Genomic DNA, 22,846 nt, shown 5'->3' on the forward strand with positions numbered 1-22,846 from the left:
AATAATAATAAATAAAATTTAAAACAGTTTATATATATATATATATATATAAAATTAGATTTAAACTGAAAACTGTTTTAAATTTTATTTATTATTATTAATATTTTAAATAGCATGTTAAAATGTATATTTCTGATTTTTTAAAGTGCGACTAAAATAAAGGTTTGCTGCACTTTGAAGGTCTGCAAAATTTGTTCAAAAATGTTCTAATTTTACATGCAAAATTACTATAAAATAAATTATAATAATAATCATTTTATTATTATTATTATTATTATTATTATACTTATTACTGTAGAAATATTAAGAAAAATAAGAAATATTACTATTGTTAAAGGTGCCCTAGAATCAAAAATTGAATTTATCTTGGCATAGTTAAATAACAAGAGTTCAGTACATGGAAATGACATACAGTGAGTCTCAAACTCCATTGTTTCCTCCTTCTTATATAAATCTCATTTGTTTAAAAGACCTCAGAAGAACAGGCGAATCTCAACATAACACCGACTGTTACGTAACAGTCGGGATCATTAATATGTACGCCCCCAATATTTGCATATGCCAGCCCATGATCAAGGCATTAGACAAGGGCAGCCAGTATTAATGTCTGGATCTGAGCACAGCTGAATCATCAGACTAGGTAAGCAAGCAAGAACAATAGTGAAAAATGGCAGATGGAGCAATAATAACTGACATGATCCATGATAACATGATATTTTTAGTGATATTTGTAAATTGTCTTTCTAAATGTTTCGTTAGCATGTTGCTAATGTACTGTTAAATGTGGTTAAAGTTACCATAGTTTCTTACTGTATTCACGGAGACAAGAGCCGTCGCTATTTTCATTATTAAACACATGCAGTCTGTATAATTCATAAACATAAATTCATTCTTTATAAATCTCTCCAACAGTGTGTAATGTTAGCTTTAGCCATGAAGCACAGCCTCAAATTCATTCAAAATCAAATGTAAACATCCAAATAAATACCATACTTACACGATTAGACATGCTGCATGACGAACATCTTGTAAAGATCCATTTGAGGGTTATATTAGCTGTGTGAACTTTGTTTATGCACTGTATAACTGCACTTATAGTCAAGAGCTCGGGGGGGCAGGCAGCACGACAATTAGAGGGGCCGCAGCATGAATCGGTGCATATTTAATGATGCCCCAAAATAGGCAGTTAAAAAAATAATTTAAAAAAATCTATGGGGTATTTTGAGCTGAAACTTCACAGACACATTCAGGGGACACCAGAGACTTATATTACATCTTTTGAAAGAACGTTCTACGGCACCTTTAAATAATACTACTATTTCACTGTAAAATTGAGTGTTTAGTAGTAGTAATAATAGTTATTTAGAAAAATATAATAGTAATATTAATAGTTTTATTTTACAGTACAAATTTAATTTAATTTGTTTATTTTCAAACATTAAACCACAAAGCTTTTATTTTGGCAGAAAACCACAGAGAGCCCTTAAGCTTCTGTTTTGCTGACAAGAGTTTGATTAGGAGCAGTTTCATCAGAGCACTGATGTAAATACTTTGAATGTTGCGATCCTATCAGATTTATGATAGCAACCTGATTCGTAACAAAGCACTGTTCGCCAGAGGAGAACTGGCCCCCCGACTAAGCCTGGTTTCTCCAAAGGTTTTTTTTCCTTCTCCATTTTAACACCTATTTGCCACTTATTTGCCACCTGATGTCACCTGATGGAGTTTGGGTTCCTTGCCGCTGTCGCCTTTGGCTTGCTTAGTTGGGGACACTTGACATTTGACTTATTTGATATTCAGCAGTATTCTTGACATTTATTCAACAGTGCTCTGATCTGCCTGCATTGACACTATTCTTGAAGAGCTGCTGTGCAGCAAAAATTATGTACCAGTTATCAATGTAAAGCTGCTTTGATACAATCTGCATAGTAAAAAGCGCTATATAAATAAATGTGACTTGACTTATATGAAGCACTACACTGTTACTGCACTGAACACACCTCTCTCTGTCCTGTCAGATCGAGATGGCTCAGAAGCTGCTGAACTCTGACCTGGCGGAGCTCATCAGTAAGATGCGTCTGGCGCAGCAGTACATGTTGACCAGCCTGCAGCAGGACTACAAGAAGCAGATGCTGACCGCGGCACACGCGCTCGCCGTCGACGCCAAGAACCTGCTGGACGTCATCGACCAGGCGCGGCTGAAGATGCTGGCTCACAACCGGCCGCACTAGTTCCTCCAGGATGGCTGGATCATTACTGAGGGACGCGTCGCCACAGGAGGCCAAAAACACCTTTAAACGTTACAAAACAGATGCTACATAAACACTTTTAATAGAGATTCTTCACCAGGAGAGGATATTGCAAACATATTTTTGTTTTATAACCGTTAGAAGCATCATGTTTGTTTTATTTTGTATCCAGAAATGAAGTTCGTCTTTGTCGTCTTACTCAAACCTGCAACTGGAACCCATTGAACTCTGAGCCGAGGTCGCGCTCGAGCTTCTCCAATAATCCAAAGGCTTATCAACATGTGATTTTGTATTGTGGATATGCTGATCTCAGACTTCAGTGATCGAGGTGCATCGAGGGCTTGTGCTTCAAGCAACATCCTCTGAGAAACTCAGGGGTTCGACGGCTGAAACGCTCTCATGTACAGAACTCGCCACGACTCTAAAGCCAAACCACAGATTTAACAGATTTTTAAAGGAATCACAGCTATTATATAGAACTGCTTGACAAAGAGGGAAAATCAAGTCGCTCCGACGTGAGCATAATATTACGCCAGGGGCCGAAGCGAATATAGTCACATATCAGTCACTTGAAGCACATATTGGTAAAATGATATAATCAAAGCTGCCTTCTGATTTCATTTCAAGAAACTTTTATTCTGTAAAATCATGTTGTTGTTTTTTACCACACACTAGGGTTGAATCGACCCCTTTGAGTTTGAACTAGAGTTACTTTTGTGTACAGAACAATCGTGAAATCCATTTTGTCATTGATATAAATTATTCTCAGGAAGAAGCAACTGTACAGATCTTTTAACTAATAAAATGTTATCATTATCTTTAGCTGTATGTGTCTTGGTCTTATTTCTGCTGAATTCTGATTATTCCTTTTGAGTTCACTTTTTTAGGTTCGTAATAAAAGGTTGAGCTGGTAATGATTGGCTTTTTAAAATCAGGTTATTTTAGTTCGTAGTTGTTTAATTTACTATATAAATGAGAAAATGAAATTCTATTTGGGTGTGAGCAAAAACACGCTGTTTTTGTGTGTGTCCCTTTAAATGCAAATGAGCTTCTTTCCAGAAGAGGGCGGAGCTTTAACAGCTCAACAACAACAAAGCTGGAGAATCTCACGCAGCCAAAATGAGGATTGTCAGTAACGGTGTTCAGCCTTACATTGTTCAAACCGGAGTCGACACTGATGGAGAGACTCAGGAAGAAGTTACAACTTTTAGAATGAAACTGGACGTTTCTGAATGGTTAGTGGATAAATTTATGTAGTTGCTGTGGAGTTGATTCAACTCATCCACTAGCATGTGCCGTCATGTTCATCTTTTGTGTTGAATTGACCCTCGTTTGTGAAGCAGTCCGGCGTAAAATGACGGCATAATTAGTCTCTTGATTTCTGTCTTTAGAAAAGTAGGAGAGTAATGAATAAATGACTGGGGTTTTTTGTCGCCTTGTTTCACTTAAATTTTCTTTGCACTGGGCTGAAACCTTATTACTTTAAATGCATAACAAATTCTAAATCTTTCTAAATGGTATTAGTTATTTCAGGTGGCATTACATATCTAAGCCATCAAAATGTAAAAAAAATATATATATACTGAATGTTGCACAATCATATGGATGTTAAAACTTTTAGACTTCAGGCTAAGCACATTTGTACCTTATAAAGTACATCATACAAAAACAAAGCATATTCTCCACATTAAAAGAAAAGGCGACAGGAACCGAAGACTTTCCTCCATGTAAAGCAAGAGATGTAGCACAGGAAAAAATGCTAAGATATAAAAGTGTTAAGATTCTATTAAGCTCACGTTAATTCAGCTCAGATTAATTAAATATTAAGATACCACTCATTTTAATAATGCATTACTAAATGTTGAACACCAAGATTAATGCTTTGAGTATTTTTGATTCGTTCATGTTAACTTATATACTTATAGTAAGTGCTGTTTTTAATAGAGTGAAGGCATTTTTTGGGTAATGCTACAATATCAGGAACAAAATTAATCCTGTTTCAGACAATGCTTAAGCTAGTCCCAGACTAAAATGCATGTTTGAGCCGTTTTAACTGAAAGCATTGTTTTGTCTCAAGATGCACACCAGTATTGTTCTTTTTATAGTGTGCGTTTATAAAAGCTACTTAAATGTCCTAGTTGAACTAAGGCCAAACTCCTGGCTCTGTGAAACCGGGCCTGACTTAAATTAGTGAATACTTCGATTAACTAGAACTAAACCCCAAACCAGCAGCCCAGCAATGACACAAACGACATTGACAGTTTCAATTTTTTTATTAAAAGAACTGCTTTAGTCGAAAAGACCGAAGCCCATGTCGTCATCAGACTCCTCGGACTCTTCTTTCTTCTCCTCTTTCTTCTCTTCCTCCTTGGCTGTAATGCAAACGGAAGACAAGGTGAGAGTCTGAATAAAATCAAACATGCGTTGAAGCATCTGAACAAGCGCGTGTCGTTACCTGGAGCGTCTCCACCTGCAGGAGCAGCAGCAGCGGTAGCGGCAGCCGGAGCAGCTCCACCACCAGCACCAACGTTACAGATCAGACTGCCGATGTCAATGCTGGACAGAGCCTGAGCACAGGAAATTACATCAGACTGACACTCCAACAGTGCAGTACTTAAACATTAACACTCAGAATCAAGATGCAATACTTGAATTAAAGGGTTAGTTCACCCAAAAATGAAAATAATGCCATTAATTCCTCACCCTCATGTCGTTCCACACCCGCAAGACCTTCGTTCATCTTCAGAACACAAATTAAGATATTGTTGATGAAATCCGATGGCTGAGCCACGGGTGTGGAACGACATGAGGGTGAGGAATTAATGACATTCGTTTTGGGGTGAACTAACCCTTTAAGACACTAAGGTCTTCTGTACTTGATTTGACTTCTACATATTGTAGAAACAATGTTTCCCAAACATCCACATGTAACCGTTTCCATCACCATCATAAAGGTTCTTAGGGATGCAACGGCTGGGAAATAACCCACCTTAGCGAAGAGACCAGGCCAGAAGGGCTCAATGGTCACACCGGCAGCCTTGATCAAAGCGTTGAGCTTGTCCTCCTGCAAAACACAACCAGAAAACATGAACACATCAGTTCAGTTTGATTTGAATGCATTGATATGGTACATCAGATACTCATACCATGGTACTGTCAAAATGCTAAACACATGGTAGTACCAGGGTAATGTAAGATGATGTGATACAATGGTATTCTTCCTCGAGTAAGGTGTAAATAGCATGATATAAATATAGTAATCACGAATTATTTGATCAGTGGTCTTCATACCATTTACTATAGTAATGCTGTGATTAGCATGGTAACGTGTAGGAATCATATCAAGAGGTAACACTTTACTGTATGATTACCAATCGCAGATTTAAAGAGTAAAGCACTTGAGTTTTACTGAATAACAGTGTTAAAAAGTGGTAAATATTAAAACAGAAAACGCGCGCGCGTCTCTACTACTTTCCCACAACGCGTTCAAACTGTTGTTTTCAAACACCGTTTAGGTTTTAATAACACACTGAACATGTACAGAAACAAACTAGCCTATAGATTAGTGTAAATCTCTTAAAATCACTGACATTTATGAGCGTCATATGTACACACACAGTGTCAGTGTCCCGGATGTTCATGTCGCGCGCCGGCTCGAGCCCTCACGCTTACCGTGACTGTAACTTCATCATCATGGAGGATGAGAGCGGAGTAAATACAGGCCAGCTCGGACACAGATGCCATTGTTCTTTCAGCAGGTTACTGTTTCAGACGTGGATGCCTAAATTTGACGGTGCTAGTCGCCGGATTCAAAGGCCTTAGCTTCGAGCGAAGAACCGAGCACCTCAAACACAGTGATGACAGTGAACGGAAAGGGCCGAAAGAGGGCGGGGCGAAACTTTATATAGGATTATGCGTCACTTCAGTGGGCGGGGACAAGCGCAGAGAACAGAATGTGATTGGCCTGTTTGTTCTGTCAGTTATTTTTGACATCCGCGTTGTATTTATTAGTTATACAATTAAAGTATAAATATAACAGGAAAAATATAAAAAGTTAAACATTAAATATATAATAGTTTTTTTATTATTTACATGTAAATAAAATGTACATGGTACTTCAAAGTATACCATCTAATACTTATTTTTAATGTATCTCTTTATATTTATAAACAAACCTAATTATATTCATAATTATATTTATAAATAAACATAATATATTAAATAAAAAATATATACTACATTAAATGTATTAATATATTTATATTTATAAACATGGTACTTCAACGTTTACCGTCTAGAAAGACATAATACTTTTTCGTTATTTTTTTAATGTATCTCTTTATATTTATAAATAAACCTAATTATATTCATAATTATATTTATAAATAAACATAATATATTAAATAAAAAATATATATTACATTAAATGTATTAATATATTTATATTTATACACATGGTACTTCAACGTTTACTGTCTAGAAACACATACTTTTTTGTTATTTTTTTTTTTAATGTACCTCTTTATATTTATAAATAAACCTACTTATTTTCATAAAAAATATATATAACATACTAAATAAAAATATAAATATTTAAATAAATATTTAAATATTTCTAAAACTTAATATTATAAACACATGGTACTTCAAAGTATACATCTACAAACATTGTAAAATCATGGTACTTTTTTGTAAATTTCATATATCTGTTTATATTTATAAATAAACCTAATTTTATAAACATATCCCTGATGGTTCATTAGATAATAATAGGTCAGTAACTAATGCACTCTCAAAAATTAGCATAAAAAAATGACATGCAAGTATAAAAACAGTGGAAAGCATTAAATGTTTAATAAAGTCTCTGTAATTAAACAGTTTTAACCACAGAAACACTTTTAATGGAATGCAACACAAATCAAACATACGTCATTCTCTCTCAACACACAAATAACAGTCATGTTACTAAAATTAATTCATATTCAGAACAAAACAGATAATTAATCTGAAACTCTGGTCTTTTGGCACCCTTGTGATATGGTCTTAAGTTCAAAACACTATGAGACTGAATTAAAGGTCCCATCAAAATACATTCTGTAAAATTACACCAAGCTTTTCATAGTTTTTCTTCTTAACCTATAATTCAACAAGATATAGCAACCATTTGATTTCTGACAGAAGCTCTGACAGTGAGTAGCTGCTCAAAATCCTCTGTTTAGCGGAGCAAAACTGAGCCCAAATAGACAAGTGCAGAGTTGTCCTTCGTTTCTGAATCCGACGGCTGATCTCATGACAGTGCTGAGCTGTTCTGTCCTGTCGATGTCAATCTTTATGGGATTTTCCTTTGGGCTTTTCATCGTAAGACACGCCGTACTCGTTCACTCTGGTTTTGTCCACTGGATAGAGCCTGAAAAACATCAACATCGAGTTTAAAATCAGTTCAACATCAACGTCAGACTGAGGAAGAGGGTCCTCACCATCTCTGATACAGGTACACGAGGAACACCACGTCATCTCTGAAACACGCCAGCCGGTGTGACGTGGGCATGGTGATGATGAACGCAAACACGTCGTCGATAAACGTATTGAAAGCCTGATGAGAAAAACAAGTGTCAGAATTAAAAGAAAACTAGGCCTCAATTAATCAGACAAGCAATGATCTTCAATTTTTAGTCAATATTAGCCAATAGTTAATGTGTTAATCCTGAAAACTAATATAAATTGTTTTATTAAATTGATAGATTTTATCTAAAACTGTGTTTGAACTAATTATATACATATATTTATAATTTATACTATTTATAAATGTATATGAGGACAATTTAACCACTTAAATTTAAATTTAACAAGAAAACAATGAAAGTAATATGAACTCAGTATCATGATTTTTTAAAATAAATTATAATAAATTATAAAATTGCATTTTGTTCAGCTGTTTTTATGTTGTTTTATTAAAAAATAAAATACTATAAAATATTTAAAATAATGTACAATAATATAAAAATATGGAGAATTGTTACATTGTTATATATTTTTTTTTTTTCTCTCTCATAGAAAAAGAGTTCTCTCTATATATATATATATATATATATATATATATATATATATAATTTTTTTTTTTTTTTTTGGGAGGGGGGGTTAAAACTTTAAAAGCACTAATATCTGTCAAAACAAATATTGCCTCTGATATATCATGCATTATTAATGCAAACGGCATCATAAAACTATGAATGATTGGCTCTCACCTTGTACATAAAGGCTTTCCAGGGCAGATGAGCGACTGATTTCAGCTGTGAAAACAAATGTATTTAATTACAATCTCAAACATGCATCAAGCATCATATCATGATTCTGAATAGACTCAACAAACCTTGTAATTTACAAAGAGTTGAGGCAGCATGAAGAGGAATCCAAAGGCGTACACTCCTGAATGACAACAACGACATCAATTCATGTTTCTAAATGATTAAATTAGTCAGATAAAAATACAAAATGACACTTACCGTTGACTAAACTGTTAATAATCCATGAGTACCAGCTGTGGAAACACATTAAATATTAATCATTTGTGCATGTGAAACACCTCAAATAAGTTTTTCAGCAAATCAGGCCATGAACATGTTCACGTGACTCTTCACCTTTTGTACTTGACAAACACGAGAGCGTAAACCGCCCCGCCGACACACAGAGGATACAGCAGATAGGACAGATACTTCATCGCCTGAGAAACAATATTGAAAAGTAACATCTGCGATATTCAGATATATCAAAACATAATCATACGGATGAAGCTTGTTCTCACCAGTGTGTCATAATGTTCTGTTCGCTTCTCAGATTCATCCAACTTCCCAAACTGAAGGACAGATCGGGAACAATTCACAGTTAGAGAATAATTAGTGTTAACTTTGATTCAGAGCACGATAGAAAAGAAACAATAAAGGTTTACCAGGAATGTGGGAGTCAAGCCTCTCCATATGACGTGGATTTTAAAAGCCTTTTTCACTTTCCACACCTGAAATTAAACAAGCACAAAGACCTTAAAATATACAAACACAAGAGCTGCAAGTGTATGCCCATTATGTCCGGAAAGAAATCTACACAGAAAGAACAAAAAACACGAGTGAGATCTCACTGTACCTCGATCAGAGAGCCGATTCCAGCGGGAATCAGAACCAGGAGACTCGTCTGCTCATCCAGCAGATACAGGAAGATCACGATGGTGCTGAAACATCTCCACAGCACTGAGACACACACAAACACACACATCAACATCAACACTCACACTAAACCACATCCAACTATATGATATATGCAAACAAATTGATCAGGTGATGAGTGATGCAAACCATGTCTGATTATCGTACACATTTATAAATAAAAATAAAATGGAACAATTAAAAAAAATTATGAAACTAGATATACTTTGAGGATAAACATTAAATTATTTTATACTATATAATAATAATTTAATATATATTTGTATTTTTTATAAATATGTATTTTTATATACAATTATATATAAAAAATAATTAAGCTATATCTGAAACTGGATATACTTTGAGGATAAACATTACATTATTTTATACTATATAATAATAATTTAATACATATTTGTATTTTTTATAAATATGTATTTTTATATACAATTATATATAAAAAAATAATTAAGCTATATCTGAAACTGTATATACTTTGAGGACAATTTAATACATATTATTATATTAATAAAATAATAGAAATATTATAAATATTTAAAAATATTGTATATATATATATATATATATATATATATATATATACAGGGAGTGCAGAATTATTAGGCAAGTTGATTTTCTGATCATATTTTTTTCCCAAGCACATTTTACCAATTCCAATCCACATCAATCTTAATAACTACTATTAATATTGTTTTTAATCATTTATAAGTGATATATAATTGTTCATGAAGGCTGGAAATGAAAAATGCCTTATATTCAGGTGTGCAGAATTATTAGGCAAGTTTTCTTTTACAGGCAAAATGAGCCAAAAAAGAGATTTAACTCAGACTGAAAAGTCAAAAATTATTAAATACTCATGAGAAGGACGCAATACTAATGCAATACTAGAAATTGCAAAGTTAAAGCATGACCAAGGGACAGCAAAATGCTCATTGGGTCAGCGGGGTCAGACAAAAACAGGTGGAAAAGAAAAGACACGTTAACTGCAAAATAATTAAGAATTATGTGTTGAAGAATTTATCTTCCAGAATCTGGCAGTAAGGTGTTTGAGTTCACTTTTAGTCCATCTCTTATCCTGAAATGTCTGTCTTGCAGAGATGGACTAAAAATGATCTTCCAAAACTTACTGCCAGATTCTGGAAGATAAATTCTTCAAACAGTGGTACAAGAGGATGTGGTGCTGGTCCTTCAGGAGTCACTCTCAAGCTGTCTGTTTATAAGGCCTATAAAAACCCAGTCTTCATGTATTTTATAACACTTCAGCTTGTGATTCTTATCAAGTGCGGGTCATTTTTTAGGATTCTTTAGCTAACCTAAGTCTCTGAGATCCTGAGACCTTGCACTTCTGGAGACTCCAGGTAGGTTGCAGTTCTGGAAAATGGTGGCGCTGGAGACTAAAGGGTTCCTGATGGTTTCACACATAATTCTTAATTATTTTGCAGTTAACATGTGTCTTTTCTTTTCCACCTGTTTTTGTCTGACCCCGCTGACCCAATGAGCATTTTGCTGTCCCTTGGTCATGCTTTAACTTTGCAATTTCTAGTATTGCATTAGTATTGCGTCCTTCTCATGAGTATTTAATAATTTTTGACTTTTCAGTCTGAGTTAAATCTCTTTTTTGGCTGTAAAAGAAAACTTGCCTAATAATTCTGCACACCTGAATATAAGGCATTTTTCATTTCCAGCCTTCATGAACAATTATATATCACTTATAAATGATTAAAAACAATATTAATAGTAGTTATTAAGATTGATGTGGATTGGAATTGGTAAAATGTGCTTGGGAAAAAAATATGATCAGAAAATCAACTTGCCTAATAATTCTGCACTCCCTGTATATATATATATATAATTTATACAATTTATTTATAGTTATTATGTATAAAATACATACTTCAGGACAATTTAACCATTTAAATTTATATTTTCACGATAACAGAGATATAAAAGAATATTGTACTCAGTATTATGAGCATTTATAAATTAAAATATATTGTAAAATGTTATTGCATTTTGTTTCGTTTATGAAATGGTCACTCATTTGAACATATTTGCAATACCACAAAACATTTCACTTCCTCAACAATACTTTGCATGTATTACAGACATGTAAATCAGTGTTGTGAAGGAGGGTTATTGTTCACAGACCTGCTTTGCTCGACATCCCAACCATGCTCTTCTTGTGTTTCCAGAAACTGATGTCATTTTTGAACGCCAGAAAGTCAAACAAAAGCTGGACAAAAACACAGCAATGTTTGAATGCGGTGAAACATGAACCCGCTCAGAGTCAGCAGTATGAACATGATTAACACAACATAATGCATAAAACACATGAACTTACATGGAAGGCGGCCACGAAGAAGGTGAGGGCGAGGAAATACAGGTTGGTGTCAACAAATATTCCCTTGATTTCATCCGCATCCTTTTCAGTGAAGCCTAAAGTGCAAAGAAATATATCCCTGTGACTTTTATTTTCAATATTAAGTGTTTATCAGTCAGATAAATAAACTATATGACTTGATGGACATATAATTTATCTAAATGAATAATAATGAATACTTTTAAGGCCATGCAATCAATCAGGTAATATTTTTTATTTTTATGTTTGAAAACATCTATTAAAATACATTTTTAAAATCATTGAGGCCCTCATTTTCACATCAAAACCATTTAATATAACCATTTAATATATTGTAAATATCCATTTACAACCATTCATGATAAATTCGCTTTAACACAGCCTCACATGGCTTATTGCATTAATTACCCACGAGTCAGCAGATTCTTACCAAACTGCTGCAGTGAATAAACGGCGTCCTGCATATGGATCCAGAAGCGCAGTTTCCCCAGAGCGATGGAGTCGTACGAGATGGTCAGGGGCAGTTCGGTGGTGCTGCTGTTGATTTCCTGCAGTAAACAACACATCATCACTCAGTGTGCACCTTCACTACAGGAGCGGCTAGAAATCAGAGAATTAAAGGTGCAGTACCATTAAATCCTTCACTCGGTTACTGAGCTCATCTACAAACAGCAGCGGCAGGTAAATCATCTTCTTGCCGTTCTGATATCTGCAGACAAAAAGGTCATTGTGAATTAGAGGCAAACCAAATTCTTATATCACATTTTAAGATAGCCGTGTTGTTTACATCGTCTGAAAAACTGTATTATCGCACAGTTCTGTAAACAAAGTTCGATATATATAATATTAAACTTTATCCACATACATACAGTGCACTTTAATTTAACAATATACTATACAGCAAATCTCAAATGCATGTTTTTTTTTATTTGGTTGCTATATCATCACCCAGCTCTCTAGTGTTGAATATATATTATAGTATGTCCAACTTTATTCACATAAATACAGTAAATTACTCATATAGAGTGTAATATACCATATAAAAACTCTCATTTGCTTGTATCGTCACAAAATTTAACTATATAACCCAGCTCTAATCTGCTCAATGCGACTATAGGGCATGAAGGTATTAGGATATTATAAACATTGACATCATGACAGTTTTGGAAGAATGCGTATTGTAAAAAGCATTATACCAATAAATTTGACTTGACATTAATCACTTTATATGTTTTTAATGTGATAAAATCACTGTAACACATGGCAACTCATCTTAATGCATATTGTTTTTGGCAGCGGCTATTTGCACTAACTGAAAGTAGCGATAGATTCTATTTACACTATGTAAAAATAGCAATTTTTCTTTGCAATAAGTGTAAACAGTAGATATGTTATCTATACTTATAAGTAGTGGCAGATACTTTTGCAGGTATGCAATAATAACAGAGTGTAAATGATTATATTTATTAGATTATTAAATGGATGCCGCCTTATTGGAACAATAAAGTCCTCCCTACACTTACCCCTAACCAATAAACACTATTATTAGACACTTTATTTCCACTTTTCAAATATTTTCTTTATTTATATTGAAAATAAATGCCTTTTTGATCTGATATGTGATGGAAAAAGGGAGTAGAGCTTATTCGAACTTGGGTCGATTTGCGTCAAAACATTCTGTCATGCGCCTTACCCCCTACACTATTGTTACTGTTGGTAATCCAGGATCTTCCGTAATTTTGTCTGGGCCAACCAGACGTCAGTGGGCGGAGTTAGTGTAAATAGACACTCTGATTGTTTTATCTTTAAAAGTGCAGCTGGGTCTGGAGTGTATAATACGAAGGACCCTGACAGACTCACACTCTCATGTAGCGGTGCACGTCTCCAGGCAGGGCCTCTCTGTCAAACTGGAAGTTCTCAGACACCACGTTCAGGGTCAGACGGGAACGCCAGTGAGAAACGGGCCGGTCCAGCTCGGAGTCGCTGCTCTGCTTTTGTTGATCCGGCTTCTGTATAGCATTTGGATTCATTTATATAATGTAAATAGACGTATGGAAACACAACTCAGGTGCAGGAAGTGGGCGTCAGCTCACCTGCGGGTCGTCCTGTCCCGTGATCAGGCTGATCTCCGGAGGTTTCGGCAGCATGTATGTGGTCAGTTGCGTGACTAAATGCACCTGGTGCGGATCCTGCCATGGCGTGACTCCAGCCTGGTGCAGGAACACCATAGCGTACAGCGTCCCATTTTTGCGTGTCTTCTTCGGCAAAGACACGTTAATTAACCTTAAAAAGACAGAAGTACAACTGTGAGTGTGCAGTAGTATATGGACAAGAATGCAGAGTAACAGTGATATAATGAGTTATTATGTCTACTAGATCCCGTCGCCTTTACCTCTCAAATCGGGTGTTCACATCAAACTCTTCCTCTCTGTGGATCAGACTGTGTCCTCCATCAGCGTTCGGTCTCAATGCAGTGTAGATGCTGAGCTGAGAAACACGTCCAGAATATCACTGTTATTGCACATGTTCTTATATATTCATATTGTTTACTGAAATATATTTTGTACTGTATAATGTTGATTATATATGTCTGCTAATTCTGGGGATTTTTAACTGAGGTCCGGGACATGTTTAGAGAAAACACATTTACAAAATATAAAGCTAATAAAAATAATACTGAGGGAAAAGGAAAAAAAAAATTGAACAATGTAAAAAAAGAAAAAAAGAAAAGAAATAATTGTATTTTTGTTTTAGTTAATGTATTTTTTTTTTAAATATATATATAAAATAAATAAGTAATTAAATAATTTAAAAGTAAATGAATAAATAAGTAAAAGTAAAAATAAAAATAAAGTAAAAATAAATAAATAAATCATTAAAAATATATGATGTTATGTTATACGTTATGTGTTGTTATGACAGTGAATAAAGTTATTACATTTTGAAAAAAAAATAAAAATAGGGTTAAAATAAAATAAATAAGAATTAGATTAAAATAAATAGATAAATAAAAATTGGATTAAAATAAAATAATAAACATTAAATTAATAAAACATTAATTTAAAATACATAAATATATAAATAAAAAATATTTAAGTTTAGATTAATAAAATTATATTGAAATATATAAATAAACAGATAAATAAGTACAAATTAGATAAAAAATATGTTAATTAATAAAAAAGTAAATAAAAATGAGATGAAAAGAAATAGATAAATCAAATAAAAATCGCATTAAAATAAAATAAAAATTAGATTAAAATGTAAAAGAAATAGATTAATACAAATTACATTAAAATATATAAATAATATGGATTATTGAAATTGATAATAAATAATCAAACGAACATCTAACAGTGCAGTGCTACAATGAGCAGAAAATATGAAATAACTTAATAGAAACTAAATATTTTCCAATTAATATTTTAAACATATTTATAATATTCATTTTTCGCAGTATAAATTTAGTCTTTAAACAAGAAACTATATAAATTAAATTTCTTAAAATGAAGATGATCATATTTGGGGGTCTGTGTGGCATCTAAAAGATTGAAAACCCCTTTATATATATATATATATATATATATATATATATATATATATATATATATATATATAAACATTTAATATTATTTATATTAATTATTAATAATCATCCTTTTTATGTGCCATTGTGTCCATCCATAAAGACCTGCTTAGGCCTGGTTTCACATGAATTGTTTAAAAGAGAAGTTGTAAACACTCAGATCTGACAGCAGCACATGACAGTCTCACCTGCAGTCGAGGTTTTCCGGCCAGGTAAGGTGAGATACAGTTGTCGGTTTTGGGTTTTTCACAAGGTTTCGTGTAAACTATCCCATACATGACCCAACATGTGTGCAGCACATACAGGAGGAAGACCCCCACGATGAGGCTCGTGAACGAGGTTTTAGGAAACATCATGAGCGCATCAATGACAGTCGAGAGCGAATGCTGCCGATCAACATGCTGTTTGATGCGGAAAATAAAGATGAAGAGCAGGATGAGATCAGCTGTCAATCAGTCCTGATGCACAGCCATTAACACACGTCACTCTAAATCCACACATCAACATCGTTTATAACATCTGCAGCGTGTTATCCTGATGTTTGATCCGGTTTTCACTCCAGCATCCTCAGAAATCCCGTGTAAACTCATCGGTGATTCCTCATGATGAAGCGCGCGCGTTTAATTTCTTTGATTTATCCCTCGATACACTTTTGACGTGATGTTTCAATGAGCGCTCACTTCCGGGATTCACTTCCTGTTACAGGGTTGCCAGATTTGTTCAATTCAATTTTTTAATATTTAGGGGCGGTTTCCCGGACAGGGTTTAAATTAAACCAGGATAGGCTTTAATCTAGAATAGTTAATCATGACTTTCGGAAACACAGATTAAGTACAGATTACTAAAACCTGGACTATGGAATCCTGAATTAAAATAAACTAGATTAATTTAAAACCAACTGTGCTAATCTGAAACCATGAGAGAGGTTTCCTGTAAAACATGGAATGAACCAAGACAAGCTTAAAATTGCATGGAATGCAGAAGCAAATACAAGGAAAACAATGGCAGCAAAAAAAAAGACTGCAATCCAAAAAAAAAACAAAAAAAAAAACACTTTATTAAACAAGAGACAGTTCTTTTAAAGCAAGGAAAATACATCAGCTGTGAAAAAAAAAATGCCTGGAAATCTTTTTGTAATGAATTCTATTTAAAAAGATGAATTATATATATATAATCCTTTGATTATTAATGCTTTTGTTTTGTCTTTACATAGCAACAAACTAAACATAACTATTTACACGTGATAATCAGTGTCAGCAGTCTAGAAATGATACTGGTTCAATCCAAAGCTCTATCAGAGTGGTTGATCCATTATATTAAAGAAGCAAATCTCATTAGCAGGTCCTCAACCCAAACACAAACTCAACACTTCACCACAACGCTAATCTCCAAAAAACACTAACATAACAAAAACTTTTACATAATAGAACATTAAACAGTAAGAACTCTCTCTATATTCTCATCTTTCTAAAAATGCATAAAATAAAATTTTCTCAACATTTACTCTCCCAATTCAAAGTGCAAAGCATGATGGGAAGTGAAAGTCTTGTTTGATTGGGTTACTTGACTGAAACATGTTATTTCAAAATGAAAACATCAGGTGAGTTCTAGTAACATTTCAATGACAGAATTTTCATTTTTGGGTGAACTAACCCTTTAAATTAAATTTAAAGGGTTAGTTCACCCAAAAATGAAAATTCTGTCATTTATTACTCACCCTCATGCCGTTCCACACCTGTAAGACCTTTGTTCATCTTCGGAACACAAATTAAGATATTTTTGTTGAAATCCAATGGCTCAGTGAGGCCTGCATAGGGAGCAATGACATTTCCTCTCTCAAGATCCATTAATGTACTAAATACATATATAAATCAGTTCATGTGAGTACAGTGGTTCAATATTAATATTATAAAGCGACGAGAATATTTTTGGTGAGCCAAAAAAACAAAATAACAACTTATTTAGTGATGGCCGATTTCAAAACACTGCTTCAGGAAGCTTCGGAGCATAAATGAATCAGTGTATCGAATCAGCTGTTCGGAACACCAAAGTCACGTGATTTCAGCAGTTTGGCGGTTTGACACGCGATCTGAATCATGATTCGACACAGAAGAATCATAACGCTCCGAATCTTCATGAAGCAGTGTTTTGAAATCGGCCATCACTAAATAAGTCATTATTTTGTTTTTTTGGTGCACCAAAAACATTCTCGTCGCTTTATAATGTTAATATTGAACCACTGTACTCACATGAACTGATTTAATACATATATATGTATACACACAGTGTATATCAATATCTATATATATCCAAGTAATATATGCGTCTTCTTTGAAACACAATGTTAATCTGAAGTTAAATTTAATTTAAGCCCCTCAATTTAGTCCTGGAGTAGCTCTAGTCTTCCTCCAGGAAATCAGTTTATTAAACTCTGCACTAGACTAAGTCTAGGACTATTTTAAACCATGACAGAGAAAGCAGATTTCTGTTAATCTGGTTTAAAGGGCCATTTTATTCTAGGACTAGGTCTAATCTCTGTCTGAGAAACCGCCCCTAAATGTTTTGGCCAAATTAATAAAAGCAAGTTTAAAAGCTGTTTATTGTGACACGTACTCATAGGCCCATAATCCAGCCGTTCATATAAAGACTTTTAAGTGTATTATTAAAAATAAAAAATATATAATACAGACAGTTTAACTTAAAGTTATTCACATAATTTTTATTTAAGATTAAAGATACATATAATTAAATATTTTATATGTATATTCTATTATGTGAATGATTTGGGGTGTGTAGTTTTTTTATTTTAATTTTTTATTGAATATTAACAAGAACAAGATATAGTTTACAAACAAGAGTACATATAACCATACATGTCAGGGGTAACACAAAAAACAGAAAATAGAAAACAAAAAAGAAAAAAAAGGCATTTTACATGAAAAAATTGTATCTATTAAACAACTGTATAAATTTTATTGCTTTCAAGTTTTTGCTTTTGGATATTGTCTCTAAATATATTTTAATATCTATTAAATTCTTCAAAATTTGGCATTTTTTCAGTATATGAATATAGTAACGGGCAATTATAATAATTAAATCAAATATTTTAGCATAACATCAATTTCTTCAAAGTTAAGCATCCTAGTTTTTCTTTGGAAGTAAATACTGAGTTGGGACACTCCCAAAATAAATGATTTTTTGGGTGTGTAGTGGCAACACTTGCGTCGATGATTCTGCTTCCGTTTCACACAGGAAGTGATTCCACTCATCATAGCTCCAGTGGCGTCCGACGCTTTTCTGTCGTTTTGCGCTACAATTTTTTCTCACTTTGGTGGAGGATTTACTCTCAAAGTCCACCGCCAGCATGAAACTCGTCAGGTAATAAACATCTATAGGTCTCATGTAATCATTATGCATAAAGTATCTGCAGCGACATGTGATGTAATTTAATGGATGGAGTCAGATTTGATGTAGCTGTTGGTTAGCTGTTAGCTTTAGCGGGCGGGAATGAATGAATGTGTGTTTGTTTGTTTGAGTTTCTGTCTCATTACTGCCGTGTTTTAAACGCAGCGGTGTGTTTAATTAATAGTTCGTGTGATTGTCCTTAGATTTATGAAATTATGCATTTGGAACATTATTTTGTAGATGCTGGGCCTTAAATCTAACAATTGCAGGAACAGAAACATCCACTTTTAAATGCCAGTAACTTGTTATTAGAGATGCATTCAGCAAAATACATACATTTTCTGTTATTAGGCAAATATTATATAATTAAGACAAAGTGGAGAGGTTTTAAATACAATTTCACATTTCTATTTCGACTTCTAGCAATCAAATTCACTACAACAAAAACAAAAGTGAATATGAAAACGGTTTAAATGTGATCTGTACTGTTGTAAGGTCTGGTTGTTGTTGTGATGAGTATTTTAGTCATTGTTTCTGATTGATCCTGCAGGTTTTTGATGAAACTGAGCCATGAAACAGTCACCATTGAGCTGAAGAATGGCACACAGGTCCATGGCACCATTACAGGTAATTATGAATCAAAATAATGCTAATAAGTGAGAGAAATAGGAATTTTTACACTGGTGTCAAGGTATCTACTTCAAGTTTGTTTTTATGAGGAATATTTAAAGGGACAGTTCACCCAAAAATGAACATTATTCCATAATTTACTCACCCTCAAGCCATCCTAGGTGCATATGGCTACTTCTTTCAGCCGAACACAAAGAGTTATATTAAAAAAATCCTGGCTCTTCAAAGCTTTGTAATAGCATTGAATAGTGCAAGAGTTTTTGAAAACCCAAAAAGCAAGTCCGTTTCATCATAAAAATAATCCATACGGCTCCAGGGGGTAGTGATGTTATGTATGACACTGAAGCTTCGACGTGCGTATCACACATGCGACACAATTTCTAGTGAAGCCCCGTATCGGGGTCTGTTGGTTTCCCAGAGTCACGTGATCGATGACAAATGAACCCTCACTTTCTGTCCAATCACGTGCGTGTTTCGCTTTGCATATCAGAAAGTTCGAACCCCCAGATCTTACTTTATGAGTAGGTTTTCATTTAGACTTATTCAATTACATTTTTAAATACCCATTCATACAAGTAATATGAAGAATACAAATTATTACAGGAAAATAAAATATTTGCCATATGCAATTCATATTTGTTTGTTTATTCTTCTGTTACATCACATTGATATCGATACTGGCATTAAAAATCCACAGTGTAATGGGTAAATTAATTTATCACGGAGATAAATTCAACACACATGCGCGCACTGTTAGGCTTATATTTGAGGACTTAACATGAAACTGTGGTGGCTGCTTCGTCCGACAAAGCTTCTTTCACAGGGTTTTAGCTGCTTTATTTTTTACTAAACACTAGATGGCTCTGTTTTCGACACTCTCGAAGCTTTGAATCTTTTTGCCGAAACAATGAGGGGAAAGCCTCAGTGCTTCATTTGCCCATCACTACCAGGGGGTTAATGAAGGCCTTCTGAAGCGATGCATTGTTGTAAGAAAAATATCCATATTGAAACCTTATAAACTATAATCACTGGATTCTGACAACTGCTGTACGCGAATCAAGTTACCGACGTAGGCCACAGGATCTCCAAACTCTGCCCTGGAGGGCTGCTGTCCCGCAAAGTTTAGCTCCAACCCCAATTAAGCACACCTGAACCAGCTAATCAACATCTCGCTTGGCATGCAAGAAACTTTAAAACAGGTGTGTTTGAGATAAACTCTGTAGGAAAGTGGCCCTCCAGAACTGAGTTTGGAGACCTCTAACGTAGGCATAGTGAGAGCTTAGGTGAGAATTGACAAACATGGAAATGCAGAGGATAGAGCAAAACAAAACACAGATCAAGAATTAGAAGTCTAAAATGAGAAGTTTTAAAGAAAAATTTAGTATTTCGATATAGGAGAAGAGGAGCTGCGTCATGCATCAGGTCAGAGGTCACTCTTCCGCCGAAACTTGACTCTTTTCAAGCCGGATTTACACTGCACTCGTCTGCAGCATGTTATGGCGCCGACGCTGCCACTCTAGTCAATGCTTGTGTTTACACCATGGCACGTTTCAGAAGCTTGCCACGCCACTTCGCTAAAGATAGGCGCCAAGTCCAAGGCCGTGCAGTTCAAACACAAAGTCAAAATAATCACCCTGTGTAGACTCGCACTCATATTTCACATCACTAGGAGGCCAGAAATTTGATTACAAGATTCGAAGTTGAAAAACTTGAAAATCTATTATCATAACAGGACTTTTAACTTTCTTTTAGTCTTTCTTTTAACAGTCTTGCATTAACTTTGTCTGTAGGCTACAGCAAAACAAAGTAGGGCATATTAATAAACACAATTAAACTGGACAAGATATAACAATTAGCCATTAAAAACACGAAAAATCAAGGAAAACAACTTAGGAAAGGCAAATCTCATGGTCTCGTGAATCCAGCCGCTACGCTTCTGAAACGCTCCTAGTTTGAGTTGACGCCGCGTAGAGGACGCAACAAAACCTTGCCAGAGCCATAATGTGCCCCAGACATGTGCAGTGTAAACAAGGCATCAGAAGTCCTTTATTAACCCCTGAAGTTATATTGATTACTTTTATGATGGATGGATGCACTTCTTGGAGCTTCAAAATCTTCAAGCACTATTCAATGCCATTACAAAGCTGGGAAGTCAAGTCACCTTTATTTATATAGTGCTTTTCACAATGCAGATTGTGTCAAAGCAGCTTTACGGTGATAACTGGTAAATAATTTTAGGCTGCACAGCAGCAGAAGAGCGAGAATATTATTTAATATAACTGATTGTGTTGTCTGAAAGAAGATAGTCATATACACCTAGGATGGCTTGAGGGTGAGTAAATCATGGTATAATTTTCATTTTTGTGTGAACTATCTCCAAGTTGAACGATGGCTTTATACTTTCTCTTTGAATCCTATGAACAGGTGTGGACGTCAGTATGAACACTCACCTCAAAGCTGTGAAGATGACCCTCAAAAACAGAGAACCCACTCAGCTGGAGTCTCTCAGTATCCGTGGCAACAACATCCGCTATTTCATCCTGCCCGACAGTCTTCCTCTGGACACGCTGCTGGTCGACATCGAGCCTAAAGTCAAGTCAAAGAAGAGAGAGGCTGGTGAGTTACAGAAAATATCATCTAAACTGATATGACTTTGAAGCGTGGGCATCGATTGATTGATTGTCTCTGAAAATGTATAATTGTTTTCCTTGCCTTTCTTGCAGTTGCTGGCCGCGGTCGAGGAAGAGGACGGGGTCGCGGCAGAGGAAGAGGACGTGGCCGCGGCGGGCCGAGGAGATGAATCTCTTAAGTACATTAGTGGGCTTTGTACAGCATTTTTTTGTTCTTTATTTTGAGAATATTTTGATTCTGACTTGTTTGCATTTTGTACATTAAATTCATTTCTTTTGAAAGCTGTTTTGAGTCTTTTGTTCAAGTGCTGCTGAACTGTTTGCTAATATAAGGCAGTGATGTTTCTGGTTATTTTTCTACATATCAATAAACTGCTCTATTAAACTTGTCTAGTGTGCTGAAGAAAGTTCAGTTTTACATAAAAAAAAAAAAAATAGGCCAGTGTTGGCCTTATTATAATAATATCAAAAGTGATTTTAAACGATACCTAAATGAGTTGTCTGTTAAGTTTATCCTATGTATTTACTAAATTTGCTGCTGAAAATCTCTCTGCTCACCATCACATATCTTGAGTTTGCTGGTCATGGGAAATCTGGAAATACAATGGTATTTTAATAATATAATTTCTATGGGAAAGACACTTTTCTGGCTATTCAAAAACGAGATACTTTTGAATGCAGTCTTGTATATTATTGATGCGCAAAAATCTTAATTCAGGGATCCAAAATGACTGGAAATGTCCTGAAGCTTTGTTTTAATAAAAAATTTG

At 34.5% G+C, this 22,846-nt stretch overlaps 4 protein-coding genes across 12 annotated transcripts in view; 2 read left to right on the forward strand and 2 right to left on the reverse strand.

Annotated features, from left to right (window-relative positions):
* The window catches only part of ptk2aa (protein tyrosine kinase 2aa), a 68,302-nt gene extending 65,231 nt beyond the window's left edge, over positions 1–3,071 (forward strand). For all 9 annotated transcript variants that reach the window (XM_048203152.1, XM_048203144.1, XM_048203142.1 and 6 more), the window contains one exon: positions 2,019–3,071. In XM_048203152.1, the coding sequence (XP_048059109.1) occupies positions 2,019–2,231 (213 nt within the window). In that variant the 3' untranslated portion in view covers positions 2,232–3,071. The remainder of the gene's footprint in view (positions 1–2,018) is intronic.
* Positions 3,072–4,503: 1,432 nt separating this feature from the next.
* On the reverse strand, positions 4,504–6,147 carry rplp1 (ribosomal protein, large, P1). Its single transcript, XM_048203154.1, has 4 exons — positions 5,922–6,147; positions 5,239–5,313; positions 4,705–4,816; positions 4,504–4,621 (listed from the first exon to the last, which is right to left on the reverse strand). Exons 1-4 carry the CDS (start codon positions 5,991–5,993, stop codon positions 4,539–4,541), a joined length of 342 nt encoding a protein of 113 aa, XP_048059111.1. The 5' UTR covers positions 5,994–6,147; the 3' UTR covers positions 4,504–4,538.
* Positions 6,148–7,079: 932 nt separating this feature from the next.
* Positions 7,080–16,119, reverse strand: clptm1l (CLPTM1 like). The gene is made up of 17 exons (XM_048203156.1): positions 15,600–16,119; positions 14,218–14,312; positions 13,919–14,108; positions 13,686–13,834; positions 12,456–12,534; positions 12,256–12,373; positions 11,808–11,902; positions 11,615–11,699; positions 9,387–9,490; positions 9,196–9,261; positions 9,052–9,102; positions 8,888–8,970; positions 8,753–8,787; positions 8,620–8,675; positions 8,495–8,539; positions 7,727–7,842; positions 7,080–7,656 (listed from the first exon to the last, which is right to left on the reverse strand). Exons 1-17 carry the CDS (start codon positions 15,765–15,767, stop codon positions 7,572–7,574), a joined length of 1,620 nt encoding a protein of 539 aa, XP_048059113.1. The 5' UTR covers positions 15,768–16,119; the 3' UTR covers positions 7,080–7,571.
* Positions 16,120–18,633: 2,514 nt separating this feature from the next.
* On the forward strand, positions 18,634–22,358 carry snrpd1 (small nuclear ribonucleoprotein D1 polypeptide). Its single transcript, XM_048203161.1, has 4 exons — positions 18,634–18,789; positions 19,367–19,443; positions 21,871–22,062; positions 22,170–22,358. The coding sequence occupies exons 1-4, from the start codon at positions 18,776–18,778 to the stop codon at positions 22,244–22,246; spliced, it is 360 nt and encodes a 119-aa protein (XP_048059118.1). The 5' UTR covers positions 18,634–18,775; the 3' UTR covers positions 22,247–22,358.
* Positions 22,359–22,846: the final 488 nt, after the last annotated feature.

This window comes from Megalobrama amblycephala, linkage group LG9, assembly GCF_018812025.1.
Source record: "Megalobrama amblycephala isolate DHTTF-2021 linkage group LG9, ASM1881202v1, whole genome shotgun sequence".
Classification (NCBI taxonomy): domain Eukaryota; kingdom Metazoa; phylum Chordata; class Actinopteri; order Cypriniformes; family Xenocyprididae; genus Megalobrama; species Megalobrama amblycephala.